The sequence below is a fragment of the Tauraco erythrolophus genome, chromosome 1, assembly GCF_009769465.1.
Source record: "Tauraco erythrolophus isolate bTauEry1 chromosome 1, bTauEry1.pri, whole genome shotgun sequence".
In the NCBI taxonomy this organism is placed as follows: Eukaryota; Metazoa; Chordata; class Aves; order Musophagiformes; family Musophagidae; genus Tauraco; species Tauraco erythrolophus.
Genome location: NC_141465.1, coordinates 116,677,790 through 116,705,412, shown reverse-complemented (window position 1 = coordinate 116,705,412; position 27,623 = coordinate 116,677,790). Strand labels below are relative to the sequence as shown.

The window sequence follows — 27,623 nt, the reverse complement described above, 5'->3', positions numbered from 1 at the left end:
ATAAAGGTAGTAATATACTTCTTCCTTAACTTCCTTGAATAAGCACAGCTGTACTTGCTAACATTTTCAGAGTATCTGAAACCCCAGAATGTGAGCTGCAACTCCAAATGGAAAGCTTAACAGGACGGCCACAGGACCAAAAGAAATATCTGGACACACAGTAACTGGGGCCGCTCCAGCTTTTCAACTTGTCAGTATCGCAATGGTGCGGGGGGGGGGCGGAACAAGCACTAGGATAATCCACTTCATTTCCCTGTTTGTTTCTTCCCAAATAAGCCAACTGGTAGAAAAAAGCCATAAAGCAGGAACAGGAGGATAGGAATAGGACCCATAACTGCAGTTTTGCACTGGCAGCAGTAAGGGACTAGCTGGGCAGTGCACCCCTTTCCCCAGTTCCCCCTTTGCCACTGTGCAAAGACAGATGAGCAGCACAGGGTTAACATACCACATCTACATCAACAGGACAGGCGGAGAGCCTGCTTCCCTCCCTGGGGGGAACCAGGCAAACCAAGCACGGGAAACCCCCAAGGTTGAGCTGAGGAAGACCATGAATCCCTGGAGGCCACAGGAAAATGATCTCGTGGCATGTGAAGCATGCAGGTTTTGGCCAAAGAGAGAAGGGAAGTACCAGCCTCTACTAATAGTGGAAGAGGTCCAGGCAGAGTTTGCTGGAGTTTAAGGTACAAAACATGCTTTTCTTTGTTTCTCTGGGGACAGGCAAAGTTGTGACGTAGAAATCAGGAGAAGGGAAAAAAAAAAAAGTAACCTCATCAAAAAAAGTGAGGGTCTGAAATCCATTTATCTAGAGGTGACATATCCTTCTTCAGGTTCTTGTCTGAAAGGCACCAGCTGAATCTCCACTCCTACAATAGCTGCATGAACAAATCCAAGACTTTCAATTAAATTCAGAATAATAAATAGAAAGACCAGCCATGCAGCTCACCACCAGCATCACCCAGCTTTAAAAACACATCATCCTGGCAAGTGTTCTTTGGTGAGCAGGGGATCCTCCTCTCCCCCCACCTTTTCCTCATCCTTGTTGCCTGACTCTGCCTGCCATACTGTCAGATATGCCAAGATAGGTTTTTAAGTAGACTCCCACACAGATCCAGTTTATTACTGCACGTATCTGTTCAGAAGAGCAGTACTTCTGAGAGGAAGCGGAACTAAAGACCGAGCAAGTTAGGGTCAATAAACTTCTTAGAGAGGCTTTTCCCCCTCAAGTCTGTTTATTTGCGTGTCACCACAGTAGTAAAAGAAATATAGGTATAACACATGGAAAAGCATCATTTCTTTCTTCCCAGTGAGTCTCTGAGGTCTACAGGTGAGGGCCTCCACATCTCATGAGATGGTAGAACTGAGGAAATGAAGAGTCCTGGATGCCACACATAGTACAGGGGCACACATCTGTCTGCTGGATCACGTCTCCTCACCTCCCAAGCCAGTCTTTGAAACTGTAGCTCTATTGTACATGATAACACTGGGAGCTATCAATTTCTAATATTAAAGTTATTAAGCAACTAAGCTGGAGACTTGGTCTACTACCTCTGGTAAAGTATGCTCTCTTTTAAAAGAAGAATCAGAAAACTTTAAATGGCACCCTGGTTAACACAACTACTAAAACAATACTTATGTTTTAAAGTTCTCCTACATTTCTATTACTGAGTTTTAACCTCATATTTGGAGTAGTTTCTGGACCTCTAAAATCCCCAAATCAATCTTTAACACACTAACTTAGGCCTTTATAGAGCACTTGTGAGCATGAAGGGAACAGCTTAAATATCCTGGTTAACCATCTGTTTTTTATACTTAACATGTCTCAAGGGCAGTAAGGTTCATAGGACAAGGTAATAATTTTATTAGACCAGAAGATACAGCTGAGGATAGAGGTGGGGGGAAAATAACGTACAAGGTTTTCTCAAAAATATAAAAGTCACATGAGCCTCTCCAATTCCTATCCTACCACATGAGACAGCAACAGCTAGACAGGGATCTATAAGTAAAATTCCTCTTAAAGAACAGAAATAAAACCCATAAATACTAAATAAATGTAACTCGTTATCTGTGCAGCCATTATTATTGATAGATTAATTCCAATGAAGTTGAATGCCTAGAGTTCTGCTTATTAATATTTCCCACTGTTCACATGAGATCCATCCACAGCACATTCCTAAGCAGCTTTAGGTAACCCGAAGCATCTGAATCTCCTCTCTAGCCCAACCATGAATATTGGGAAACAGACCAATAGATTTACAGATTTTTAAGAGAGAAGGAACTGTTAGGATCCCAGAGCTCTTCCAGTAAGTCTTGACAAGACTTCTGGCACATACAGAAAAATTTAGGCTTCAGGCATGGAGCTTTATATTAGAACACATTCTACTAAATGCATTGCAGATCTTAAAAAACACAGTTTCTGTTGCTTCCCAGACCTGTCTCAGGTCTACAGCAGTTGAACGTCTCTGCATCTGTCTACCCATATCATGGAAGAAATCCAGTGTGACCCGTATCCTAGTCCATTTTTAAATAAAGTCCATCTGATTGTGTTCACATGTAGAGCAGTTCCTCCTCCTGGGAATCAGTCACTTTAGCTGCCAGGATTTCTGTCCTTCTGGCAGGGATGAAGGAAAAACAAAATCCTTCAGCTATGCAAAAGCAGGCTATTCTAACACAAAAAGAAAAGGTCAAGAAATTGAAGGCATTTATAGTTGAGAAGATCTTGGCCTATACAATTCTCCAAAATCTTGAAATCAGTGATGGAAAACATGTATTTAGCATTTTAAGGCTGGCCTATGATACTGTCTCTACCGCCAGAAGCTCTGTCTCCCAGAGATGAAGATTTTGAAAAGAGATCCTGAAATTACTCTTGGAGGGAGATTCCAGAATCTCCTTCATGAGCAGGAGGATGGCTTGTATCTATGTTATAGGAGGAGCCAGGAAAAACAAAACCAGGAACAGCAAAGCTAATCCTTGTCCTCCCAGAGGATTACTACCTAAACACATTGATAAATTAATACGTAGCCAGACTCTCTGTAGTCTGCTTTCCCTTCTCAGAGAGGTTTCTTCCACAAGATCCATAAAAGTCCATACTGCAGAGAAGCAGCAGCAGGAGCCGGCGCTCCAGGTTCAAACCCTGCCTCTAACCATGCATCCTTCCCATCCCTGTAGTATTACCTCTCCTTAGTGCCTGGTTACTTCCTTAACATGTACACTGTGTTCCACTATTAAGAGATTACTTAATAGTAAAGCCATATTTTGCATCTCCTACACACTTTCCTCTTATCACTATTCCTCTCCTTCTCTTCCTTCCAATCTTCTTTTTGGTTTGTGTTTTGGTTTTGTTTTTTGTTTTGTTTTGTTATTCGTTCTCAACAGTTCATCCATCAGTCTTACTCCTATGTCAGTTTGTCACAACATTACTCAACATACCTTTATGTTCCCTCCTCAAAATACATCCATTTCTAAAGGTATTTTTAACTAATACTCAAGAATTTAAGGTATTAAGCATATCAAATCCTGCAAAAGGACATATCTAAAAGACAGCACCATCTACATTTGCTGCTGTCCTTACTACACCAATCCTCAGGACTTGACCCTGACAACATGTTACTGGAAAGTCCCAAAGATTTCATGAAGCAGGAGTGCCTAACATACATAAAACTAGTACAGATGTCTGATGGGAACTGAGTGGAGGGTTGCAGGGAATGGACTAGATTAAGCACCTACTTTATTCTTTATCTGGGCCAGGAAGCTTCAGAGTCAATAGAGAGGAGAAAGCAAGCAGGAAGCAGGCAAGAGACCACTTGGCTTTTTTCAAAAGGTCTTTCTCACAATTGCAAACTGCTGTAGAAATCCATTATCAACAGCTAAGAGCCATGTTTGAGAGCTTCAAACAGCTTTAAATATGAAGTGACCTCCTGCTGACTCTGTATGTTATTTCTTAGCTGCTGGAGTGAACCTCAAGTAGGAGGACACAAATGGGTGGGCAGTAGGTCAAAGGAAACATGGAGCAGAACTCTGGGAGAGACACAGAACGGGACCGAGAGACTCAACAGAGAATTAGGAGTCACAAAGGTATGATAGATTTCTGAAACTTGAGGGTATAAGGCTGAAGGCAAGAGTGTGCATCACATCACAGGAAAAATGTGTTTAAAAAGTGGAATGAGTCAGAGAGGCACAGAGGGCTGGAAAACATCTGCTGATCTCTCCCAACACCCATATCCTAGCCTCCTCCCTGGCCTGGATGGAGGCCTGTTTTTATAAGTAACTAATACAAACACATCTCCAGTGAAGTGAGGAAACACTTGTGACACTGCATGGCACTGTCCTGATGGTGCATCTTGGATCTTGAAAGCAGGAACACTTCCTTAGCTTCATACCATACCCTGATGCACCCTTCCCTCAGACTCCAAGAGCAGCAAGGCAGCTGCACCACTGTGGTTCCACACTGCCTGACGGGCACAGCTATAGGGACATCAGTAAAAACACCCACTCAACGTTTGAGAAGATAAGTGGATAAGTCATCATATGAATTATCTCACACAACCTTTCAAAGTTGTTATATATTTACACAAGAGGTGTGCTCTGAACCCACTCAGAGCCAGCTCAGTTGTGGCAGGTATTATGCTAACACACTATTTTATATACTGCTTATTACTGTGTATGCCAAGTCCTGGGTTGCACAAAGCTGTGCCAGTACCAGAGTTTCTCTCACAGCAATGTCTCAGAAGATTACAAGAACATTTTTATGAATAAGAGCTATTTTATAATATAAAACCTCATACATACATGGGAGCATGTGTTTATAACCAGTCTGCAAAAGAGTAACAAACATATACTGCGCCTTACAGAAAACATGTTCCTGTTTCTGTAAGGCGCAGAATTATGTGCCATTTTTTGCTAGTATGTTGTATTAGCATACCAGAATAGAAAACATCTTTATATACTGAAAATGTTTTAAATGCTCTTCTTAAAACCTGAGCACAAACACTTTGTAAAAACTACGGAGAAAATAATATGGTATCCTGTTATTACTAAGGTATAGACCCTGCCTACAAAAGGTGGGCCATTTCCTCCTGGCTGCGGAAGATGCAAAGGCATTCTTGGAGCTGCAGCCCAGGCTGGTGAGCAACAACTGGTGACCCTGATGTGATATGTCTGAGAGACCCTGAGGACCGCGACTCCCGAGCCGGAGCCAGAGGAGCCAAAGTCAGGGCCGGAGCAAGAGTCCTTTGGTAACGAAGGTAAAGCCACAAGCCCCGACGTGGTATTCACGGGAGGGAAGCGTGCTGGAGTCGGAACGAATGGACTGGGTCTCTGCTCACCGTAAAGCCTTCAATTTCCTCTAAAAACCAAAAATTGTAAAACAAAAAGGGGGAATTATGGTATCCTGTTATTACTAAGGTATAGACCCTGCCTACAAAAGGCAGGCCATTTCCTCCTGGCTGCGGAAGATGCAATGGCATCCTTGGAGTTGCAGCCCGGGCTGGTGAGCAACAAAATAATACTTGTGAAGAGGGGCTAGATAAAGGGAAATGAAAAGCTGAGTGAGCCAAACTTGGTCTCTGTATGGTGGCAGCAAAGTGAACTGTGGAGAAGAGGAGAGTGAAATCTTGTCCCTTCCCCAGCCAGAGCTCCTTTGCAACAAGCTCTGTTCCACCGCAAGCCTGCAGTGGCATACTCACAGCAGGCAGTTCTTAGCTTGCTGTATGCTGTGGTCAGTGCGGCCCGCCGGTACGTTAGTGCACGCACAGAATACAACTGTAGAAGTTGGACTATGCAAGAGTTAGGTCAGAGAAGACTTCTCTGTTAACATCCAGGTTTCCATTTACTCCGCTTTTGTATCTTTACAGAAAGATCGTATAAACTACATAACATACACAAAGATTTAAAACCTCAGTTGTAACTCCATTTTAACAACAAGCATATGCTCCCTGGGAAAAAAAGCATTAATTTAACATTGTTCTCCTAAACAAATACCCATTTCTATTCAAATTATGCACAACCAAAAAGGCTGAAATATTCTCCTTCAGCTAAATAACAGTGAAATTAAGGTTTAGGAGTATAACTGAAATTTCCATACCCTGGGCAGGGTATCACTTGTGCTCAGAGGTGACACACTATTTTTAGGACTATGACATGAGCTGCATTACTCCTAGCACATTTTGATCAAATTTTCAGAGTTAAACACTTGCTGCTCACATCTCGTACAACTGCTGCTCTAAACGCTCGGCAATATTAGGAGCACATTCCCTCAAGGTTTGTTTGTTTGAGAAAAGCTTTGGTTAAAAGCTTCAGCACAGAATCTACGTAATCTTTGATTTGCGTTTGGTAGGAGAAAAATCACCTCTCTTTAATCTCTAGTTACATGCCTCTATTATGACCTATTCTAAACTTATCTCCTGGCATAGCAAACGGAATTTCACTAAATGCATAGATAGATATTGGACACCTTGTTTCCACTTTGAGCTCAGTATGGAAGGTAACACTTACCCCTAGTAGTATGACACTAAATCTAGAGTAAGTTTTGTATTTCCATTCCACGTTTTACTTCCTCGCACCCCTTTCTCTCCACCTACTCGTCTCCCAGAAAACAGCAGAGGTCTATGCCTCTTGCTGGGTTGCCTACTCCGACAGCTGAGCCACAGAAGGGTGCAGCACTGCACAGATGGAAGGGGAACAGAGTGTGTACAGAACGTGCCAGCTAACGGAGAATCCATTTTAGATCATGCTGTTTTATTAAAGAAACACAAAGGAACAAAAAAAATCCCCCATGGCACTTAGAGTGGCCATTCGGAGAAACCTATTTCCTAAAAAACATATGGTGTACCAAAGAACTACAAATACTATTACTAGTCCCAAAACATTCTTATTCAAAAATGTCAGGCTTTGTAAATGATTGCTTGCATAGCTATCAACTTAATTACTAATTTTAATTTTTAGATAAAAGTAATATACACAATTTTATAGTCACTAAGGATATAGCTTATGCTGCTGACATAGATTGCTTAAATTTTAAGAAAAAAATCAAATACTTACTACAGTGGGATTACCGCTGCTGATCAACTGGCTGACTTCATGAAAAATACTTTTGCAGTCGATTGATTTGTCTAATGATCCCCGTTTCACTATGACCGCTACTGCTAAAAGAATCTGCTCCCGAACGTACTTTTGAAGGCTGTAAACAACATTGCAAAAATATGTTTGCAAATAATTTTTAACATCAATACTCAATAAAATGTTTAACCCCTTTCTTTTTCAAACATTTTGTGTTAATTCATAAGGGAAAGCTGACAACTCTACGGAAGTCAACTAAATGTCAACAATGGAAGATAAATTATTGTTGAAATGGTTGTGTACCACTACCTTTGGAAACAAAAGGATAGCCCAGACTATGCAGAACTCTGCATGTTCAGCAGGTTTTTTTCCCTCTACTTACTTAGGCCTTTGTAAGACATAGGTTAGAAGGAATGTTCGCAGTGACTCGATGCTAGTTTTTTCCAAGAGAATCCATTCTCTTACAACTGCTTCCATTATCGCCGTAGCAGCTTGAAAAAGGACATAGTCCACTTTACTAGTTTCTGTAGGAAAAAACAAAGGCGATTAGAGTATCAGAAGGCATACTTGTATTTATCTTGTATGTATTTCCAGGGAAAAAAAAACCATGGAATTTACTGTTATTTAATTTATTATTAAATTGAATTTTGTTGCTATGAAATCAAACAAGAAATTACACCTCAAAGGGAAGGAAAAAATAAATCATTAACCCAATTATCAAATTGGCCAATATTATCTGAGTCAGAGACTCAGGGGAAGAAAAGTTGGCGGCGCGAGGAGACTGGGCGAAAGAGTAGGAATAAGAATGCTAACACAACTGTGAAACAACAAGAACAAAGACAGACATATTTAGTCCCAGTATATTAAGAGATGAATAATTTGACAGGCATGCCAGAAATGAAGACTCCTCCATCATTTGGGTGCATGCCTTTGGCAAAAAAGCAGTGAATAAAATTACCAACCACAAAAAAAGTGTAAAGAGTCCACTTCCACCTAAAGATAACGTTTGTGTTTAATTATTAAAGCAAAAGTTTTGCAGACTGGTGTATTTCAGGTTTCCTACATTACGTTCAAGCTCCCACACGTATCTTGAGGTAACCAAAATATAACTTTCTACCAAAGTGTAGGAATCATTAGTCCTTATTATGTGAATATCTGATTACTTTATATATAGATGCGCTAAAGAAACTAGAAAAAGGGAAAAGGTGACAGTTTGGATGACTACAAAGTTCAATTTAAAGAGAAACCCCAGAATTTGACATTAATTTATATGACAATAGAAAGCTACAGAGAAATTTTATTTGGTTTTGTTCCTTTGCTTTTAAAAATTTCAACTTGGAAACAGCAGGTAGTATCTCAGTAGCCAGTTTCAAAACATTCCGAGCTCTGTAGATAACACAGAAGGAACATTCAGAACAGGTGTAGCCACAGGTGGCAAAGGCATAAAACAAAATGGTGAAATCAAATTCCTAAAAAAGTGGAGTCTGAGCTATAGTGGGCAACCTGCCAGGACTGGGTTTGTTTGAGAAAGCCTCGGTCATGAGATGATGGGCTTTACACGACTACGAAACAAACTTTCTTTCCTTAATCATATACACACAAGTTTGTAACATATATTTCCTTTATATGCAAGTTCTATATCCAAGATAGCAGCCAATTTGCTAAAATGTTTTAAAGTAATTATCAGGCTCCAAATCTAAACCCTACACAGATAAACATGCATAAATCAAAATAAATCATCTTTAAATCTACTTAGCTTAATCTGGAAAACTAAGTAACTACTTAATTAAAAGATTCATGTGTATGTTTAACACAAAAATGAGCCAAATTATTCCTGAATGGGAACTTTAATTCTGGCATTTTCTAACTTCTGGATCTTTGGCTTTTCAAACTGTACAAAGTTCACGCAAAAAAGAGAATGCTATTAAAAAAAGAGGATGGAATTTCTCCTTTGTGTCAAGTACCGCAGATGCACAACTGCAATCATTAACAGCACAGACACCAAGTGCTCGCTGTAAGCTTATAACTAGTCGGAGCACCATTATCCTCCACACGAAGTTACTAAAGAAAGACAGGACAAGTTCTGCTAGCACATTTAAAAGCTATAGGCTTACAGCAGAAGAACGTAGAGCCTCATGCTTCCTGGATTCAACTCCAGGTTTCTAAAGAAACTGTATGGTATTGGCTCTTCCCCTTTCCCTTACGCTCATCATCTGTTGCTCTCCCTGTATCGCTCACATGCTTTTCTTCCATCAACGCCATCGACATCCTTGTTATCTCTCTCCATCTCTATTCCCATTCCCATCTTGATCATTTTTTCTGATTCTTTTTAAACCCATCTACTCAGATCCTCTGGTTCCTGCCCATCCTTACCTGTACATATCCCTTCGGTACACTTTTATTCTTCATTATGAACAGCTTGTTTCCCTTCACAGTTCCTGATTTCATAATCTCTACCTCTCCCTTCTCACCTCCCAGGTGTTAACCAACTGTTCTTTCTGTCCAGATTGTACAAACGCTTACTCAAGAAGCACAAAGTTTTGGGAAAAGTCTCTCAGTTCCAGGTCCTGCCATCACAACTGCCTATTGGAGAAGTCACTGCCAGGAAAAGCCTGACCCATGTGGAAACATGCTGGTTTCACAACAGTGACAGCATATAGGCAGTTTAAGGATGTAATATTTCTAGACATCCAAAAGGCATTAAAACCAGGATCACATTCCTTCCCATCAGCCACATTTCAGAAGGGGAAAAAAAAAAGAAAAATGTCTGCAATGATGTTTAATTATTAATGTTCAATTGCATTCCCTTCTTTAAGAACAAGATGCAGTGATGTATCCCTTAGCATGGACAGTACTGCTAGGTATTTATTTCATAAATTTCCATTATTTGCTTCTGAGCAGTGACAAATACATCACTTATGAGATCAAAATGTTCTGCAAATAAAGTTAATTATGTTCTTTTGCCCACTTAAAATTCTCCAAAAATCAATGCGAAAATAAAAAGAATCAATTTTGCTGATCCATAAAGCTAAAGGTGTGGTTACAGTCTTCAGGACCAGATGAAGTACTAATATAATATACTAAATCCAGAAGAAACTCATTTGTAGAAAAAAGTTTGGTGTAGGAGAGGAACCACACCCTGCTCTATATATCACAGTGCACATTAGTAGGCCTGCAATATTGACATCACGATATTAATGAATCGCACTTCTCTAATCCAGTAAATTTAGAAATAACTTAAAAAAATACCATGGAATGAATGAAGTATGAAAATAATTGCATTTTAAATGTAATGCTAATATTTCTCTGTTTAATATGGCAAATTCTTTGAAATAAAAGTTTCTTTAGGCGTATGTTCTTTTCCACAAATTTCTAGGTTTTCCTCACCAGGTTTCAGAGTCAGCTTGTGCTGAAACTTAACCCTCGCCTGCCTCCAGCACTCCCATTTGGTCAGTATGGTGGTGCTGAGCAGGAATCTTACATGCTTACTGCTCCTGCAATTTTCAGATTGTTTAGCTGCCAAACTCTAATGAAAGTCTCTACAGTGCCTGTAAAAACAGATTTGTTTTTAAAGACTTGTAACACAACCACATTTACATAATTTCTATTAAAACCCAATAAATTTCTGATAAAAGGCAATATCTACCGATCTCTTTCCTTTCTCCACAGGTATAATCCCACAAAACTCTGAATCGATACTCTATTGCTTCTACCAGCTGGACAGAAACTTTTCTAATTTTTTTTTTTTCTTTTTACATAACAGTTGGGCTGTTAACAGCAACTTGCTAAGACATTCAACCTCAAAAACTCTCACCATGGAAGAGTTCAGCATCAGTGCAAAAACGTCGCAAAGCTATATAAAATTGTATTGCTGATAGATTTAATGGGAATCAATAAGTAATTACACTACAGGCAGTTCTACAAGCTCCATAGATTAGACAGTATTACAATAATCACGTAGCAGAGGAAATTTCAATCTATTAAATCAGTTTAGGAACTTAGCTACATGAAGTTACACCTTACAGCTTTAAAGCTGCCAGAAACAAAACCAAAGGGCAGCAATAGGCTTCACCCTCCATGAAAAGCTGCCTCATTAAAATCAAAACTAACAACTCGTATTCCCAGCTGCAGAAGAACAGCACAGCTCCAGTTACAAAAAGCAGGTACACGCTTAATTTCCTTTATTAAATCTTACCCAAAATGTGTTTGCAAACAGCAAATGGTGATTTTGATTTTCTAAATGACAAGAATATGTGCTCAGCATGTTGGCGTTGTTCATTATTGACCATGGAAGGTGGTGCCTGAAAGAAAAGGAAAGAAAGTTATCCAAGTACTACAAAACAATCCCAGTTGTAAATATACATGAGCAATGTCATGAACCTACACATATTTGCCTTGTTAAACATCAAAATCAAGTCTCTTAGTAAAATTGCCTGTTCTTTCTCAGTCATGGCCTCCTTGTATACCACTGTGTAACTGATATTGTTTGCACATAACTGTGAATATTGAGATGTGAGGCAGAGTGAATAATTCTAAGTTCTGTGTTCCTAATGATGTTTCTGATGAAAGATAAAAGTCAGATCTAAATTCAACCCAATCTTTTTTCTACTCAAACTGAAAACATCATTGCACACCACTAAATGCTGCTAAACACACTCTCAGTCACAGAAACAAAGCATTATTTTTTCTTTAGTTCTGTATTTGTTTTAAAAGTTTGAACTGTAGAATAAATTCAAGAGATTAAAAAAATCATGACTACAGATACGCTCTAAAATTAATCAGCAGTAACATACTACCCTCTAGTGTTTCACATTAAAGTTGACATCTTAAAGATTGAGTGAAGGCTTGAATTTGAGAGAGGGGTCAGCTTGTTTGGGGATGGCTACAGCAGTTCCCCAACTGCCTACATCCATCCCCTTAATTCATGGGCACCTTAAATGCTCAGGCAGCACCTGCTGCTCCACCACTGCCAAAAGCCAGCTCCACAGTGGCTTCTACCTGAAAATCAACTACAGGTAAAGCATGAAACTATGCGGTAACCTGGACCACTGAGAGGTGGGATGTTGGCTTACAGGGCACAGATGAGAGCTAACCACCTGCATTGCAGCCTCACTCCACAGAGCAACCCTGGGATCCTTCCTGCTGCCCCACAAGGTAAAAACAACCCTGCAGAAAGCCTCAGCTGTCCACAAAACGACACCTCGCTGCTCTCCACTTTTGCAATTAACATTCTCCAGTTTCTGCTGTTTGAGATTTATCTAAACAAGGACATGGCATAAAATACTCTTACTGGGGATTGACACCACAAGGCAGCATGAGCTGAACTGATCCTTGAGAAAGGAACGCGCACGCGTAGAAAAACTGCATACAAACTACAGAGCCAGGTCAAGGTGACAGAGCAGGTTATTGAACTTGAGCTGAACTTCCAAACTCCAAATTCGAGTCCTGTCTCTGGCAATCTGAGGAGAATGTGTGTGCCACATATCTTTTGGTTTTGATTTATACCTGCTGCTTTGGGACCTTCACATAAAGACCAAGGTGTTTAAATTAAGAAAAATATATTCCAGTAAATAAAAGATAACAAATCTAATTTAATTCATTCATCCTTGAGAAAACACAGACAACAGAGGATCCAAATACGAGCTAATAACACCACAGATTAAAGCTGCTGCTCTTCAATCATTTCCTCAATAATCTGACTAAATGAAGCAAAGGAAAGCAGGCTGCTGATCCTCAGATCGAGACGGTCCTAATAAACAGCTGTGCTCCTTCTTACACAGCAAATTTCTGACTCTCACAACTTTTCCTGTACAGATATTATGAATGCCTTGGGAAGGGAGAAAAAACAAATGTAGGAAAGTGGCTGCCAAAAAGCCTCATGGATGCAGAATAAATGCTCTATCCCTTCACAAATCTGTTCTATTACAGTCAGTTTGGGGCAGGACCTCCCAGGACAGCCATTTGAACATATACAGGACAGCCCAACCTTACCAGCTCTGGGGACAAATCACAGTATTTGCCCACACCCCGTTCTGGGCAGGAGGCAGTACGCATTAGGTTGCGCACCCATGCAGACGGCAGTGTGCCTTCAGTTCACGTCTGTCTTCCATGTGCTTGGAGCAGCATCTCAGGGTCCAAGTCAGAGGCTGCACACAGATGGGCACACAGAAAAACTTTTGGATATTTGGGGCATTACGCACTGCTGAACAACCGACACAGAAGTGAGCTCCTTGGCGGTACCCAAATCCTTCAAGGACATTGAGCTTCAGCAAACTCCAGCCCAACATAGAAGCCCAAACTTTTAGTAAATTTGTAAGCAAATTTAAGCTTGTAAAGAAGCAGTCTCACTGAACTGGCACATGACACTTATAGAATCATAGAACAGTTAGGGTTGGAAGGGACCTCAAAGACCATCTAGTCCCAACACCCCTGCCATGGGCAGAGACACCTTCCACTACACAAGGTTGCTCAAAGCCCCATCCAACCTGGCCTTGAACACTTCCAGGGATTGGTCATCCACGACTTCTCTGGGCAACCTGTTCCAGTGCCTCACCACCCTCTGAGTGAAAAATTTCTTCCTTAGATCTAATCTAAATCTGCCCTCTTTCAGTTTAAAGCCATTGCCCCTTGTCCTATCACTATACACCCTTGTAAAAAGTCCCTCTCCAGCTTTCCTGTAGGCCCCTTTAAGTACTGGAAGGCTGCTAGAAGGTGACCCCAAAGCCTTCTCTTCTCCAGGCTGAACAGCCCCAACTCTCTCAGCCTGTCTTCATAGGAGAGGTGCTCCAGCCCTCGGATCATCTCCTGCATGCAGCCAGCCATCAGCACGAGCTGTTCCCAACCACCCATGCTTTCTGCAATCTGAAGGACAGTACTTCTCTGTGTGGACTCTAGTGACGTTCACTGCAACAGAGCCAGCTGTACTGAATGCCAGAAGAATATTTGGAACAGGTTATCAAAAACACGGGAATGACCTATACAGCCACAGCTTGACATGCACTTCAGTCAGTGCTATCACAAATAAACCAAAACAAGCAAACAAAAAAGCAGTTCCCACTTTTTTCCCATTGCATGGACAAATATTTCTGGAAATGCCCAGATTGGGGAAAAGACCACGGAAAAGCATCCCACCAAAGGCAGGTTATTTTTATTTGGGTCAGTCCCCCAGCCTGGTTCACCATAAGCCAGCACTGCAGCCTGTGCCAGCACTGCACAGGACGTAATGGCTGGTGACATAGGCTGCTTTTTTCAGCACAATTACCATTTAAAGTACATTTAATCTCCGGCCTCTGTTGCTGTGCAATGCCATGGGAATACTCTGAAGTCTCAAGCAACACACAGCTTTCATCAATGAAGTTTCATGACAACTAAGAATCAAATTTCTTCAGACAATTGACTTATTAAAATAACTCTCTGCTACCAAAAGGAGAGAGGTCTCACTTCTTTCTTGCTCAAGTGCCAGAACCAGTGCAATGACGGGGAGAAAATGAGTGGAGTAATGTTGCCCTTGAAGCCTCACTAATTACAGTCAACTTAGAAGGAATCCTTTGGGTATGACAAAGCATAACATTTTGCAAGTCTGGGGTCATTTATATTCACATTCTTAGAGCAAGAAGAGCAAATCAGGGCTACCTGATCTTGAACTAATTTTGCATTAATGAAGCACATTTGAGTTTGTCATATAGAAATCATATCTATTTTCAGTGTTCTATAATACTTAAGGGCACTTTCAGGGACATCAGTTTTATGGAAAATACTCCCTTATGCTTACAATAACTAGAAAGGAGACCTCTAACTTCCCATTATTTTAAGTCTTCTTCTTCTCCGAAGTCTGAGTATGGAAGACCTTTGACACCTTGAAAAGGCATACAGCACATCATACTCCTGTATTAATTTTAAAAATCGCAATAATTTAATAATACATTATGCACTTAGACTCTAAAATCTGTCCAGGACAGACAAGTGGAACAGGTGAGCTTTGACAGGCCCAACACAGGCAGCAGAGGGAGCTCAGGGCTCAGCGCCTGCTGCCCTCACAGCACCTCAACAGCAGCTCTACCCCGAAAGTCCTGCTCACATCAGGCTTTAAAGGGAAGCCCAGCATATACATACTCTGTGTACGAATTTCACATTACAAGAACACTGGCTCAGGTGAGCCCAAGAGCCCTGGGAGCCAGTGCCCAGCATCCCCTCAGCACAACAGGGTTAGAAATGTACCCTAAGTACCTGTCTCGCTTGGAACGTTCCCCCAAAATACCTACATGTTCCCTGTTTGCTTTCTAATTGTCTCCATCAGACTCTTGTCTACCATCCAGCTTACAGGGAATTAAAAGCCAGTGCAGTAATGATCAGACTCTTCTGGCATGTTGAAATTGCTGCCAGCTATACTGCTTTACCTTCTGTGCTGCCTGATGGTACCACCAACACCCATCCCCTCTCTTTTGCCTTTCAAGTTAGCTACAAAAAGTTCTCCAGGACAAGGATCATCTTTCTGGTTTTAGCATAGTAAGATACTGCCCCACAATAACAGAGTTCCTATATAACACAGTATCATAAACAAACTTATATCCTTTCAGCTACCAAAGCTGTATGGATACAGCACAGGAACAGCAACAGCAGTGTCTGCTGATCAGATCCATCACTACTACTGATGCAAATGGTGATTATTCACACAAGAGAAAGAGAAACTGAAAAAAGACAAGACTAGAAACATTCTGGTAGACTAGGACTAATACTTTAAGGATCACTAAAGTTATCTGAAAGCCTGGACAGCTCACAAGAAAATAATGTAATCCCTTCCTTTTCATGTCAATCAGTTTATTAAAAAAAGTAACAGTTTGTTCTACTTCATTATGTCCTGCTATCACTAGTCTGAACAAAAAAAAAAAACCCACCCTGAAAACAAAACAAAAAGAGAGAGAAAGATTAAGGTAGGGTATTTGATGACAAAATTGCAAAGCAGCCAATAAGCATATGTTAGAAGATTTAAATCCTGCACGTGCTTACAGAAATCACATGCTTTCTCTGTATGGCTGTGAAAAACCTTTACTGTGGTTTTTCTGCACAAGGAAAAAGCATGGGAAAGCCAAGGTCTTTGCTTCCCTTCTCACTTGTCTTCTTAGAAGAACATAAATAATTGTGAAGATTCTCAAGTCATCAACAGTAAATAAGCCAGAGGAAAAAAAAAATCTTTTAAAAAAGAGCAGAAACACTAAACTTAAGGGTAAAACAGATTCTGTGAAGTCAAAAGTAGAAAACACCTTTAACACCTCACAGTCAAAAAAGAGGCCTGGGAGGAGAAAAAAAAAGAAAAAAGAGAGGTGGATGTTCTCCATATTATGGTAAATACAGTACTGAATCCTTAGCAGTCAGCACCTTTATAATATTTTGGGATTCAGGCAGACAGATGCAGTTTGAAGGAACGTGTTGGCACAGATGAAACAGAAAAGCTGTCCAAATCATAGGAACGAACACATTTTTCTGGTGTAGCATAAGCACGCTCCAACTTTCTTTATAAAGACTGGATGCACCGGGAATGACTACAGCTCCGTCTCTACATAAAGATCAGTTATGCCAAGAGCAAGTCTCTCAGTCTGCATTTCCAACGCAGGCAAGCCTTTAAAAACTTGGGCAGTGATCTCCAATGGTAGGAAGAGAGAGAGATCAGGCTCTTATATCCTTGATTAGATTGTTAATAGTTTCCTTTCACAGACTTACATATCACCCTACATTTGATTTTTCACTTTTTGTACATTAAAAAACCCCAATAAAATCAGGTTCTCTCTTGAGAGTGGGCTATCTCAGCTTACATGGGTGTTACAATGACACAACTATTTTGGAAGGACAGGAACTGTCATGTAGAACTAATCTCAAATCAGGATTTGCCTTCCTTGACTATTAGACCAGACACTTCACAAAAAAACTAAATATAACGTCCACACAATTGCTTTTTCTTTCCAGTGTGGAACCTGATAAAAACAAAACTGGATTCAGCTTTCCATCAGAAATAAAAGTTTCTCCTTAATGAATTCGAGTTCAGCACACCTCCTTAAAATCCCCCTTCTCCCCTTTCTTACTGCTACGAGACTGTTGGGAGAAATCGTATCACAGACGAAGCTCCAGCACCCTTCTCCTTACTAACAAAATAGGGGATGCTCCAACATTGTTCATAACAACTGTCTACCTCTGGCAATTTTAGTACAAGCAATCCACTGATCTGAAAAATGTAGAAGTCATAAATGCAACAAATTAACAACATTAAAGCCTCCATACAGCACCGGGTCCTTGACAGCCACAAGAGTACTGATCAGTTTTTAATTAGCTTTCCCATGTTTACTGCCTGCAACCATCCTTCTGTACGATGGGAAGATGAAGAGCACCTGACACAGTAGCACCATTTAATTCCATCAGTTTATATGTCGCCACCTTTTTCCTCTCCAGAATAACCCATCTTTGTTTCTTCCTTATATAACACAGATTTCTCATTTCTAACTTTTAGCATCTTTTTTTTCTGCTCCTCCCTTGATGGTACACCATCAATTTAAAAGATATCACATTGTTCACTGATGCTGCAAGAAAGGACAGCACAACTCAGAACAATTAAAAAGGCTAAAAAAACATTGGCATATGTTACCTAGGCAGAAACTGATTAACATAAACAGATACTACAAATGATTTACAATATTAGTTCACAGTGACACTCAGAACAGAAAAGAAATAAATATGAGAAAGGGTTAGACCAACTGGCATTTGGAAAATACACACATGACTAGGAAACATCCAGTAAAGCTACATGTGGAAAATATAAGGGGTAAAAGTAAGGGACCAGGGGGTTTGGTTTTGTTTTAAATAGTAGTTAGATGCAGATAGAGGATCTGCAGTTAGATATACGGATTCAAAACCACATGCTTAGTGCAAGCATTTCCTACTTCAGTAACATACCTTTAAATATATATATATATATAATTATGACTTGTCATGATGGCAAGTATCAAGCAAGGAAGGTAATAGAGACATGAGAAAGGTCGCAAATGGGTTGCAAAGATCAGATGTCCTCTTCACAAGACTAAAGTTGAAGACACTGTCTATCTGCCAATAACAGGCTGAAAAAGTAACACCACATCCACAGTTGATGTAATGCCTGCTTGGCCGTACTTCTGAAAACACTTTTTGGTTTAAAAAAAAAAAGTATCAAATTCCCCCCCAGGTGATTCTGTTCAGGCAGTTTCACATTGATCATCACAGACATACAAAATACAATATTTTTTAATCATATGTTAGAAGAAGTGACATTATTTTCTAAATTATTTTAGATGCCAGAGAACATTACTTATCAGTTACTTGTGGACAGTGACAGATCCTAAAATTAACAACTTCTAACATTCAACTGACATTATTATTAAAATCAATAACAGAATAGTTTTTATATTTAAGTATGATTCAGTTAACCAGTTTGCACTGTTATCTCTGCACCTTACTTTTGCTAAGAAAAATCCTGCCCATGATCTTGTATAAACGTAATTAAAGATGAGATGAACAGCGTTCATTCCTTGCAGACAGAAAAGTTTGCTAGAGACAAATCCTGATTTTTCACAGACTTTCGCTATGGCAAGACAGAAATGAATACAACTGAATTCAGCATCTTTCTACAATTACACTGAGGGAAATCTGCAAATTATCATGTCACAAAGAACAGTCACGCACTCCTCCAGACTTTGGTACTTAACAGAACAGAGACAGAGTGCACCAGAGTGTTTTAAGCTGACACCCACAGTATTCCTACCTAGAAAAACAGTCCCCTGTGAACAATACAGCCTAAACACTAGTAGGATAATGGAAAGGCAAACATGCCTGCTAAGAGAATTTTCTTGGGTTTAAAAGAAGAGATCAAATCGCTTGTACCTGCTACAACTAAAGTCAAGAAAGAACTTTCTTGCCAAAGGCAATGTTTATGTCTGCAAGTAAAGCACATTACAAACTTGACAAAGATAGGAAAAAAACCCCCAAAATCTGAGATTTCTACTGCAGTGCGACTTAAAATTCACCACAAACTCTCTCCAAACTGAGCTTCCCCAAATATGATGGGGAATCTTACCTTCCCTGCAGTCAAGAGGTAAAATAAAATTGTTCCTGACCTCTGGTCTGTGGGCCGTTATCAGCTTATGAAAAACCAATTAAACACATCGGCTGTTCTTCAGAATGGTGTCTGGACTCTGTGCTGCAGAAAGCCTGGAGGCCCAACAGAGACAAGAATAAGAAACCGAATCTCTATCCATATACAAGGATAAGCAAAAGGTACCACAGACAGCAACGGCACCACCGGGTCTGGACCTTGCTGACAGCCACCATCAGGCAAGACACGCTCGGAGAATGAGGAATAAAGGAAGCCCAGATGGCTCGCCAACATGTCCCAGCAGGCAGGCAAGCCGAGTAACAGTGAGGCATATGCAAAGGAGAAACATCATGAGTGAAACCGAGAAGCATGTGCAGGGGAACACCATGTGATAGTGATAAAGTAGCTGAAGAGTATAGGCAAAAATAGAAAGAGAAAGATTTAAAAAAGGAAAAAAACATAATCAAACGCAAGGGCATGCAATAATTTTTAACTAGTGCACATACTGCATTTAGGACAGCTAAATACATTACTCTATCCATGTAAGCAATTGTTACAGCTGCAACATACCTAAATAATCAAAAGTCATAAAATTTTAACTTACTGTGCTCTTCCATTAAGACACTCAAATCCTCCTAAAAAAGATTTCTGTATCTTAAATAAAAACCACCTTAAAAGAATTACTCCCAAGTACAGTTCTGCTATATAGGTGAGTTATACAAAAGAATCAGATTCTCAGAATAAGTTTAACTCTACCGACGTCACGTCAAGCAACACACCCCAAAACTGCATTACCCTGACTTCGATGGAGTCAAGTCATAATGTGTTTCCATCCCAGTTTTACCAGTAACACTTTTAAAGTGTTTTAAATAGGCTTTTTGCTACAGCATATCATTCAGTAACTGTCACTTGCCTTATTAAAATAGCTAATAAGAGAGATTAAAATAGCTAATAAGAGATCCTATGAGGACAGGCTGAAAGAGTTGGGGCTGTTCAGCCTGGAGAAGAGGAGGCTCCAGGGTGACCTTATAGCGGTCTTCCAGTACCTCAAGGGGCCTACAAGAAAGATGGGGAGAGGCTGTTCAGTAGGGGCAGTTGTGATAGGACAAGGGGTAATGGTTTCAAAATAGAGGGAGGTAGATTCAGGTTAGATATTAGGAAAAAATTTTTTACCATAAGAGTTGTAGAACACTGGAACAGGTTGCCCAGAGAGGTGGTGGATGCTCCATCCCTGGAGACGTTCAAGGCCAGGTTGGATGAAGCCCTGAGCAACCTGATCTAGTTGGAGATATCCCTGTTCCTTGCAGGGGGGTTGGACTAGATGACCTTTGAAGGTCCCTTCCAGCCCTAACGATTCTATGATTAAATACAGGGGTCAGACACAGAGAACTGGATGATTAGACACACTTTCATTCTCAGCTATTCACCCTACTTCTCTAGCAGACACTGATACCCAACGACGCAGGGATGTCTGACCCACTCATGAAGCAGATGCCATCAGCCAACAACCTGGGCTACATGAAGATGCTCAGCTCTATAGTGTTTGGCAACTGCTTCACAAGCGAATTAGATGTTCCTGCCTTGGGCACCAGGCCAGAGGGCAGTTTAGACAACTGGTATGGATAGCAGCTTAGGCTGTCCAATTCAGATCTGTCGTTACATGACTGCCAGAGCCTTGAGTAATAGCTGAGTTACTACAGAAAACCTAGCTAGTACAATAATCAACTATGTTCCAATTGCTTCCTTTGCACTTGCTTTTTGGAACAATAATTTAAATTACCGCAGTAACTCATCTTCCAATTTAAAAGATGCTCAAGACTATTTTGGAAGATTGGTAAGAAAGATGCAATAGATTGCTTCTGACCAGACCTGCAATAGAGACGACGTGCTAGAGATTTCAGACTTTATTTAAGACTTTCTGAACAAAAACTTTTATTTAAAAAAAAATGTATTTCCAAAAAGTAATTATGATTTGAATCATTTAAACCCCAGAGTGCCCAGTATTTTTCACTACCTATTTGGAACAAATGCGTGACTGCTGGAGAAATTACCTCCTACACATCTACTCGCTCACGTCTTGCCTTCATGCAAAGACTTAACAATAGGGGAAAAAAAGACTTTTTTTTGTCTTCATATCAGATTTTGCTTTGTATTTCGAAGCTGAAGTAATTTATTAAGTCTGTTGCAAGTTAAATAGGAGATAAATTGTGGTTTGTGATAAGATCTATTCTCAGTTTTGAAATGGTCTTATATAAGATACTATATGTACACATTAATTGACTGGAGAGCCAAAGTAAATCATCATCATCATCAATATCAAAATGTTTTCAGAGATAAGACTTCTCCAAGATAAGCAACAAAAACTACCAAGATTTTACTTCTCTACTAACAATTTGATCCTCAAATATAGACTACTACATGTTCTCCACTGAAATTACCATTCATTTATGTGCACAATATACTTCACATACACGATGCATGGTAACCAGTCTACAGAGCAACTGTCCTCACTGCATGACGACATCACTTCCACTGTTCATATCTGCTTCTCAGCATCAAAACAGGTACCCAAGACCTGCTGACGGAAGAAGAGCGAGTAGGACTTGAAAGGCAAAAGGGAGAAAGGTGGAATGGAGTCTTTGTTGACGGAAGCAAGACCACAGAGGAGCAAGAGAAAAGAATTGAGGACGATGAAGGCATAGCCCTCAGTTAGCCGTGGCAGAACACTGACAAACGCATGTCTGTAGCTGGTCTACGCACCTATGTGAGCTGTTCATCCTCTATCAGTTCTGACTGTTGTTGGTCTCCTCACAGGATTCATTTAAGACTCTCTCTTTTCTGACCACTGTGCACATTGATTAACAAGAAAATCCACAAATTCAACTAAACTAACAGTACACTGACTCATGTCAACCTTCTGGAAGCATTAGGTGAACAGGATCCACCCAGACTCCATCCACTCACGGAGGACTGCTCCAGCAAGATTTGGAAAAATGACTGAATTCTGCATGGGCAATTCTGCATATCCCGAGAGTTCCAAGTTTAAATTTCTCAATGCTAGACCAATTTCACAGAGTCCCATATAAAGTAATCACAGTAGGAGCACACACGATTATCACAGACCTTACATACACTACGATCAAGATCTGGTTTTCTTTTTAAATCTTAATATTTCCTTTATAATCTCTGGGTCAAGAAAATGCTTCAGTTTGGTTCCAAGAAAATTCAGTGTAAACTTCAAGAGTCTTCCACTTGTGCAAGTTTAGGAAATGAAAACCAGGATACAGCGTAACACAACAGTGAAGACAAAATGCTTTAGAAAAGTACTAACAATAATAAGCACGGCTTAACAAAAACAGCCAGGACTGTGACAGTGAATTTCAAGATAAAGTTTTATGTCACGGAAGAACTGTTGTGACCTCTTTTCTACTCAAAAGCAGATCATAATAACGATGGTAATGACCACACTCATTTTCCAAAGCTCACAAGTTCAGATGTAGGTGATACATAACCTACTTATCAGGCTCACTGTACATCAATATTGTCAGCAACTGCACTCCTATTGCAAGAGGAACTTTCATATTCCCTCTATGTGAAGAAGCATCTTGTAGTATCTATTTTTTTCCTGTTGTCCTATTTCAAATTAAACTTGCTAAAACTACAGCTATAACCACCCATTGTTGCAGGGGTGGCATTATTTTTACTTACAGGCAGCCTTCTACAGTAAGCACGTGCAGATGGACTAGGACATCACAGGGGTAACAGGACACCACATGGGTAACCCTCCATCTGCCTCACACACACCCCCAACATAGAATCACTCCGGGAAAGATTTAAACTGAGATAACGATGCATTTTAGTTTCTGAAAGCCTTAGGCTTTGCCTCCTATCACAAAAGTGCTTCCTCTCACCAAGCTAATAAAGAAAGGCTGGCACACAGGGCAGCCAGCTTCCCTGCCAAAATTCAGGGTTTAGCACTTCCTCTTCCATCAATCTTTCTAAAATTTCAAAACCATTTTGTCCCAGCGTAGTTATTTGGAAAGAGCTGATTAAAAGTGAGATAAGGATTCCTTTAAGTTTTCAACGTTTATCTAAATTTCACATGGAAAACTCCTTTGGCTTAGTGTACTTTCAAAATGGCATGGCCTAAGACACCTACCTTTATTAACAGCTTTTAGCTGTTAGCACATTAATGGAAAGTTACAGACAGACACAAGTAAAATACACATGAAACACAATACCTGAATCATGTACGCAAACAGAAATGTAACTACAGGGAAGAGGAAATCAAGATTTAGCAAAAAAAAAAAAAAAGAGCAACAGAATAGAGGGCAGAGGAAGAAGCTCATCACCTAAGCCAGCCTGCAGGATAAGGAAGCCAAGAGGAATTGCAAAACTGAAAACAATTTTGCAAAGTGAAACACTTCTTTCACTCAAAACCAGGAAAAATTCTGGACTTTCGCTGAACACCTAGAAAAGCTCCTTTCCCTAATGTTTTGCCCATTACCGGGAAATAGCAAAAATATATCTGGAATTGTACATACTTGAGAAGACAGGATGTCATTTACTTTTGCTTTGTTTCTCTTGCGGATACAGCCTGAACCACGTTACCAAAGAAGCTACATCTCAGTATTCGCCCTCCAATACACAAAGGAGCAGGCACACCACATGTGTTTTGAGATATCCTCTTCTAAAAAGCATTTCTTTTATAAAGAAATTTTTTTCTTTACTATTCCACATGAACATATTTTGGGGTTTTGTTTAGAACAGACAATTTTTAAGACTCTTAAAGCTAAGTGCCCAAGTTCACTCTAAGAACCTGCATAAATTAGCTAAGACTCAAGCTCTGAACAGTCACAGGGCTCCACATACTTAACTGAAAAATGATTGTGAAGAAACGTGGTCATATTATATATTTTATTCTTAGCTCTGTTAGAGGGAATGTTATTGTAACATGAACAGGGGAATAGCTCCAGAAACAATATCGTAATTTCTCTTGATATTAGAATTTAATACTTACATATTCCCCACTAAACAACTCATTATCCTGAAGCTACCCAACATCTGTTCTTAATCCAACTTAAAACAACCTCACAAAACAAAGGGTTTGAAGCTAAGCCTCCCTAATTCTTTCAGGAAGACGCATGTCTGTTTTTTGGGTTGGGCTTCTGTTGTTGTTGACAGGTAAGGAAAGCACTATTCATGTTTTCTTCACCAGAGAGGAGCATACGTGTTTTGTAAACCTATTTGCACATTTTCTCAATAAAGATGCAAGACTTCGGGCATCTGGGAAGCTACCAAAAAAAGCATGGTTGATAAAAAGTCAAACAGCAGAAAGATTATTAGCAAAGCCAATAGCAGAAGTCAGTGACTGCAGAGATGATAGAGATAAGCTAAATGTGAATGGTTAAGACCTTAACAACAACAAAAAAAAAACCTAAGGTCAGTGCAGAAAACATCCAAATCTCTGTTTGCACATAAGATGAGTGAAATTTTCAAGTAATGCTTTTCAGCCACTGCTTTAAAACCACACAAACTCAGCTTTGAGACACCTAACATCAAGCCAGCACCCGTAGCTGCAAGGGGGAACATATTTCTTTCCCCCCAAGGGCTGCAGTCCTGTTGCAACAGAGACACAGATCTGGTCTCCTTTTGGGGAACTCCAGTTACTATATACACATATATACAAATAGATGCTGTGGAGGAGCCCTCATGAAATCTACCAGTTCCAAGTGTGTAAAATGCAGCTTTAAGACAAGGAGTGTAATGTAAGCGGAAACTAACTGAGCTGTAAGGCAAAACCCACAGCAGGCAGCATCGTCAGCGCAAACAGTACCTGGGTAAAGTCACGCTAAGACGAATGAGGAACTGACTGAAGGGCCCATGTGATGCCAAGACCACTGATACAAGCCCACGTTGTGGCAGACTGAGTTCAGAAAAGTTCATTCCAAAACCTTGAAGATCATCCATTTGCAAAGCCAGACAAAATCAGCAAAAAGAGAAAAGGACCCTGCCTTTGCTGCATGCCCAAGGCAGAGAAGCTACACAAAATCATAGAAGGTTTGAGTTGGAAGGGACCTCAAAGATCATCTAGTTCCAATCCCCCTGCCATGGGCAGGGACACCTTCCACTACAGCAGGCTGCCCAAAGCCTCATCCAACCTGGCCTTCAACACTTCCAGGGATGAGGCATCCACAACTTCTCTGGGCAACCTGTTCCAGTGCTTCACCACCCTCATTGTAAAAAATTTCTTCCTTACATCTAGTCGAAATCTCCCCTCTTTCAATTTAAAGCTGTTGCCCCTTGTCCTATCACTACACACCCTTGTAAAAAGACCTCCAGCTTTCTTGTAGCCCTTTTAGGTACTGGAAGGCTACTAGAAGATCTCCCTGGAGCCTTCTCTTCTCCAGGCTGAAAAGCTTCAACTCTCTCAGCGTGTCTTCATAGGAGAGGTGTTCCAGCCCTTGGATCATCTTCATGGCCCTTCTTTGGACTTGCTCCAGCAGCTCCATGTCCTTCTTATGTTGGGGGCCCCAGAGCTGAAGGCAGTACTGCAGGTGGGGTCTCACAAGAGCAGAGCAGAGGCGCAGAGTCACCTCCCTCGACCTGCTGGCCATGCTCCTTTGGATGCAGCCCAGGATACGGTTGGCTTTCTGGGCTGCAAACGCATATTGCCAGCTCATGTTGAGCTTCTCATCAACCAACACCCCCAAGCCCTTCTCCTCAGGGCTGCTCTCAATCCATTCTCCGCGCAGCCTGTACTTGTGCTTGGGATTGCCCCAACCCATGTGTAGGACGTTGCACTTGGCCTTGTTGAACTTCATGAGGTTCTCACAGGCCCACCTCTCCAGCTTGTCAAGGTCTCCCTGGATGGCATCCCTTTCCTCCTGTGTGTCGACCACACCACACAACTTTGTGTTGTCACCAAACTTGCTGAGGGTGCACTCGATGAGGGTGCACTGTCCATGTCAATGACAAAGATGTTAAACAGCACTGGCCCCTGTACCAATCAGTGAGGAACACCACTCATCACTGGCCTCCACTTGGACATCGAGCCCATTCACTGCAACTCTTTGAGATTCTAGTCCAGAGAGGACCCCAGATTGATGATGTTTGTCCCACATGACCAGCGTGATACAAGACTGTCCCCCATCCCCAGCCTAGTGGCCTATGGAGGTATAACTTCTCTTGTGCTGCCAACGTCACAGAAAGGTGACAGTTCTGCAGTAACTCATCAACAAGCGTGTAAATGAGCCAGCGTGGTTTGTGTTGGCACCATTGTTACTGCTGTTGTGTTAGCTTTGTTACTGTTCACTATCATCACTAACACCACAATTAACAATAGCTGGAATATTGTTTTATAATACTAAAGGATGGTATAACTCAATGTTGGTTATCATCCAATTGCACCATTAATCCCTGTACAAACTGACGTTTACGTCCCAGAGCCACAGATGCCCCGTGGCACTGGCCAATTCACCAGCCCCTGCAGTACACCCAACTACTGGATTTTCAGGCTCTGTTAATGATGCTGCAACCTGTTTTGTGAATTCTACAAACTGCCTCTGCCCTCCTTCACCTGTTGTTGGGCAAAAACCTCAGCAGCCAGGACATTCATTTGTGATGTGAAAGAGCAGAATTCAGGGTCCTTCCAAAGCAGCCTGAAGAACTGATTGAACATGGCTCATCCACCTCTTGGTGTCTTAAAAGCTACCAAGTTACCAATTATCAAGGAAAACTGGAAACACAAAGTCAAGGTCAGGTTGGATGAGGCTTTGGGCAACCTGGTGTAGTGGAGGGTTTCCCTGCCCATGGCAGGGGGGCTGGAACTAGATGATCTTTGAGGCCCCTTCCAACCCTAACCATTCTATGATTCTATGATATCACCCACTCCAGTAAAGCCTCAATGCCATACAACAGCAAGCCCCCAAAACACGAGCACTCCAAGCATTACTCTTACCAGGAAAATAGAATACTTCAGTGAAGTACACAAAAGACAAGTATCATGTAACTTTTCTGCAGCGTTTCCCATGAACAGATTTCAAAATACATTCATGAAACACGCTGGTACTATTCTTTTCCTTTATCACAATAGGATCCTAGGATTCTGGTTAACAGAAGTGAACAGGGGTTGCCTCTCCAGAACTCCAAGGCTGTGGTTCCCAGAGGGGCAATGCAGTGATGGACAGCTTCTTCCTCTCCTTCCAACCATGCTAATTCCTCTCCATTCCTTCACGTACATTATAAACATTATCTCGAGCTAGCTTTGGCAAGTGGCAGGTCCTTCTGTGAGCCAGTTTGGCTCTCTAAACTCAATATAATCAACTCAGAAAAAAAAAAAAGACAAGTAATGGTTTTCCTCAGACACTCCCTGTTAGGCTGGTTTAGGCTTCTGGGAAAACGTAGCCTATGTCTGCATCATGCTTACAAGCCTGGGATTGCAGGTGTTCATCGCCTT

The 27,623-nt window shown here is 40.8% G+C and overlaps 1 protein-coding gene across 1 annotated transcript in view; it reads right to left on the bottom strand.

Annotated features, from left to right (window-relative positions):
- XPO4 (exportin 4) overlaps positions 1–27,623 on the bottom strand; it is an 81,338-nt gene that overhangs the window by 45,871 nt on the left and 7,844 nt on the right. Inside the window, exons 2-4 of the mRNA XM_086621545.1 lie at positions 11,249–11,354; positions 7,436–7,577; positions 7,036–7,174 (exon numbers count right to left, since the gene is read on the bottom strand). Coding sequence (XP_086477671.1) covers positions 7,036–7,174; positions 7,436–7,577; positions 11,249–11,354 — 387 coding nt within the window. The remainder of the gene's footprint in view (positions 1–7,035; positions 7,175–7,435; positions 7,578–11,248; positions 11,355–27,623) is intronic.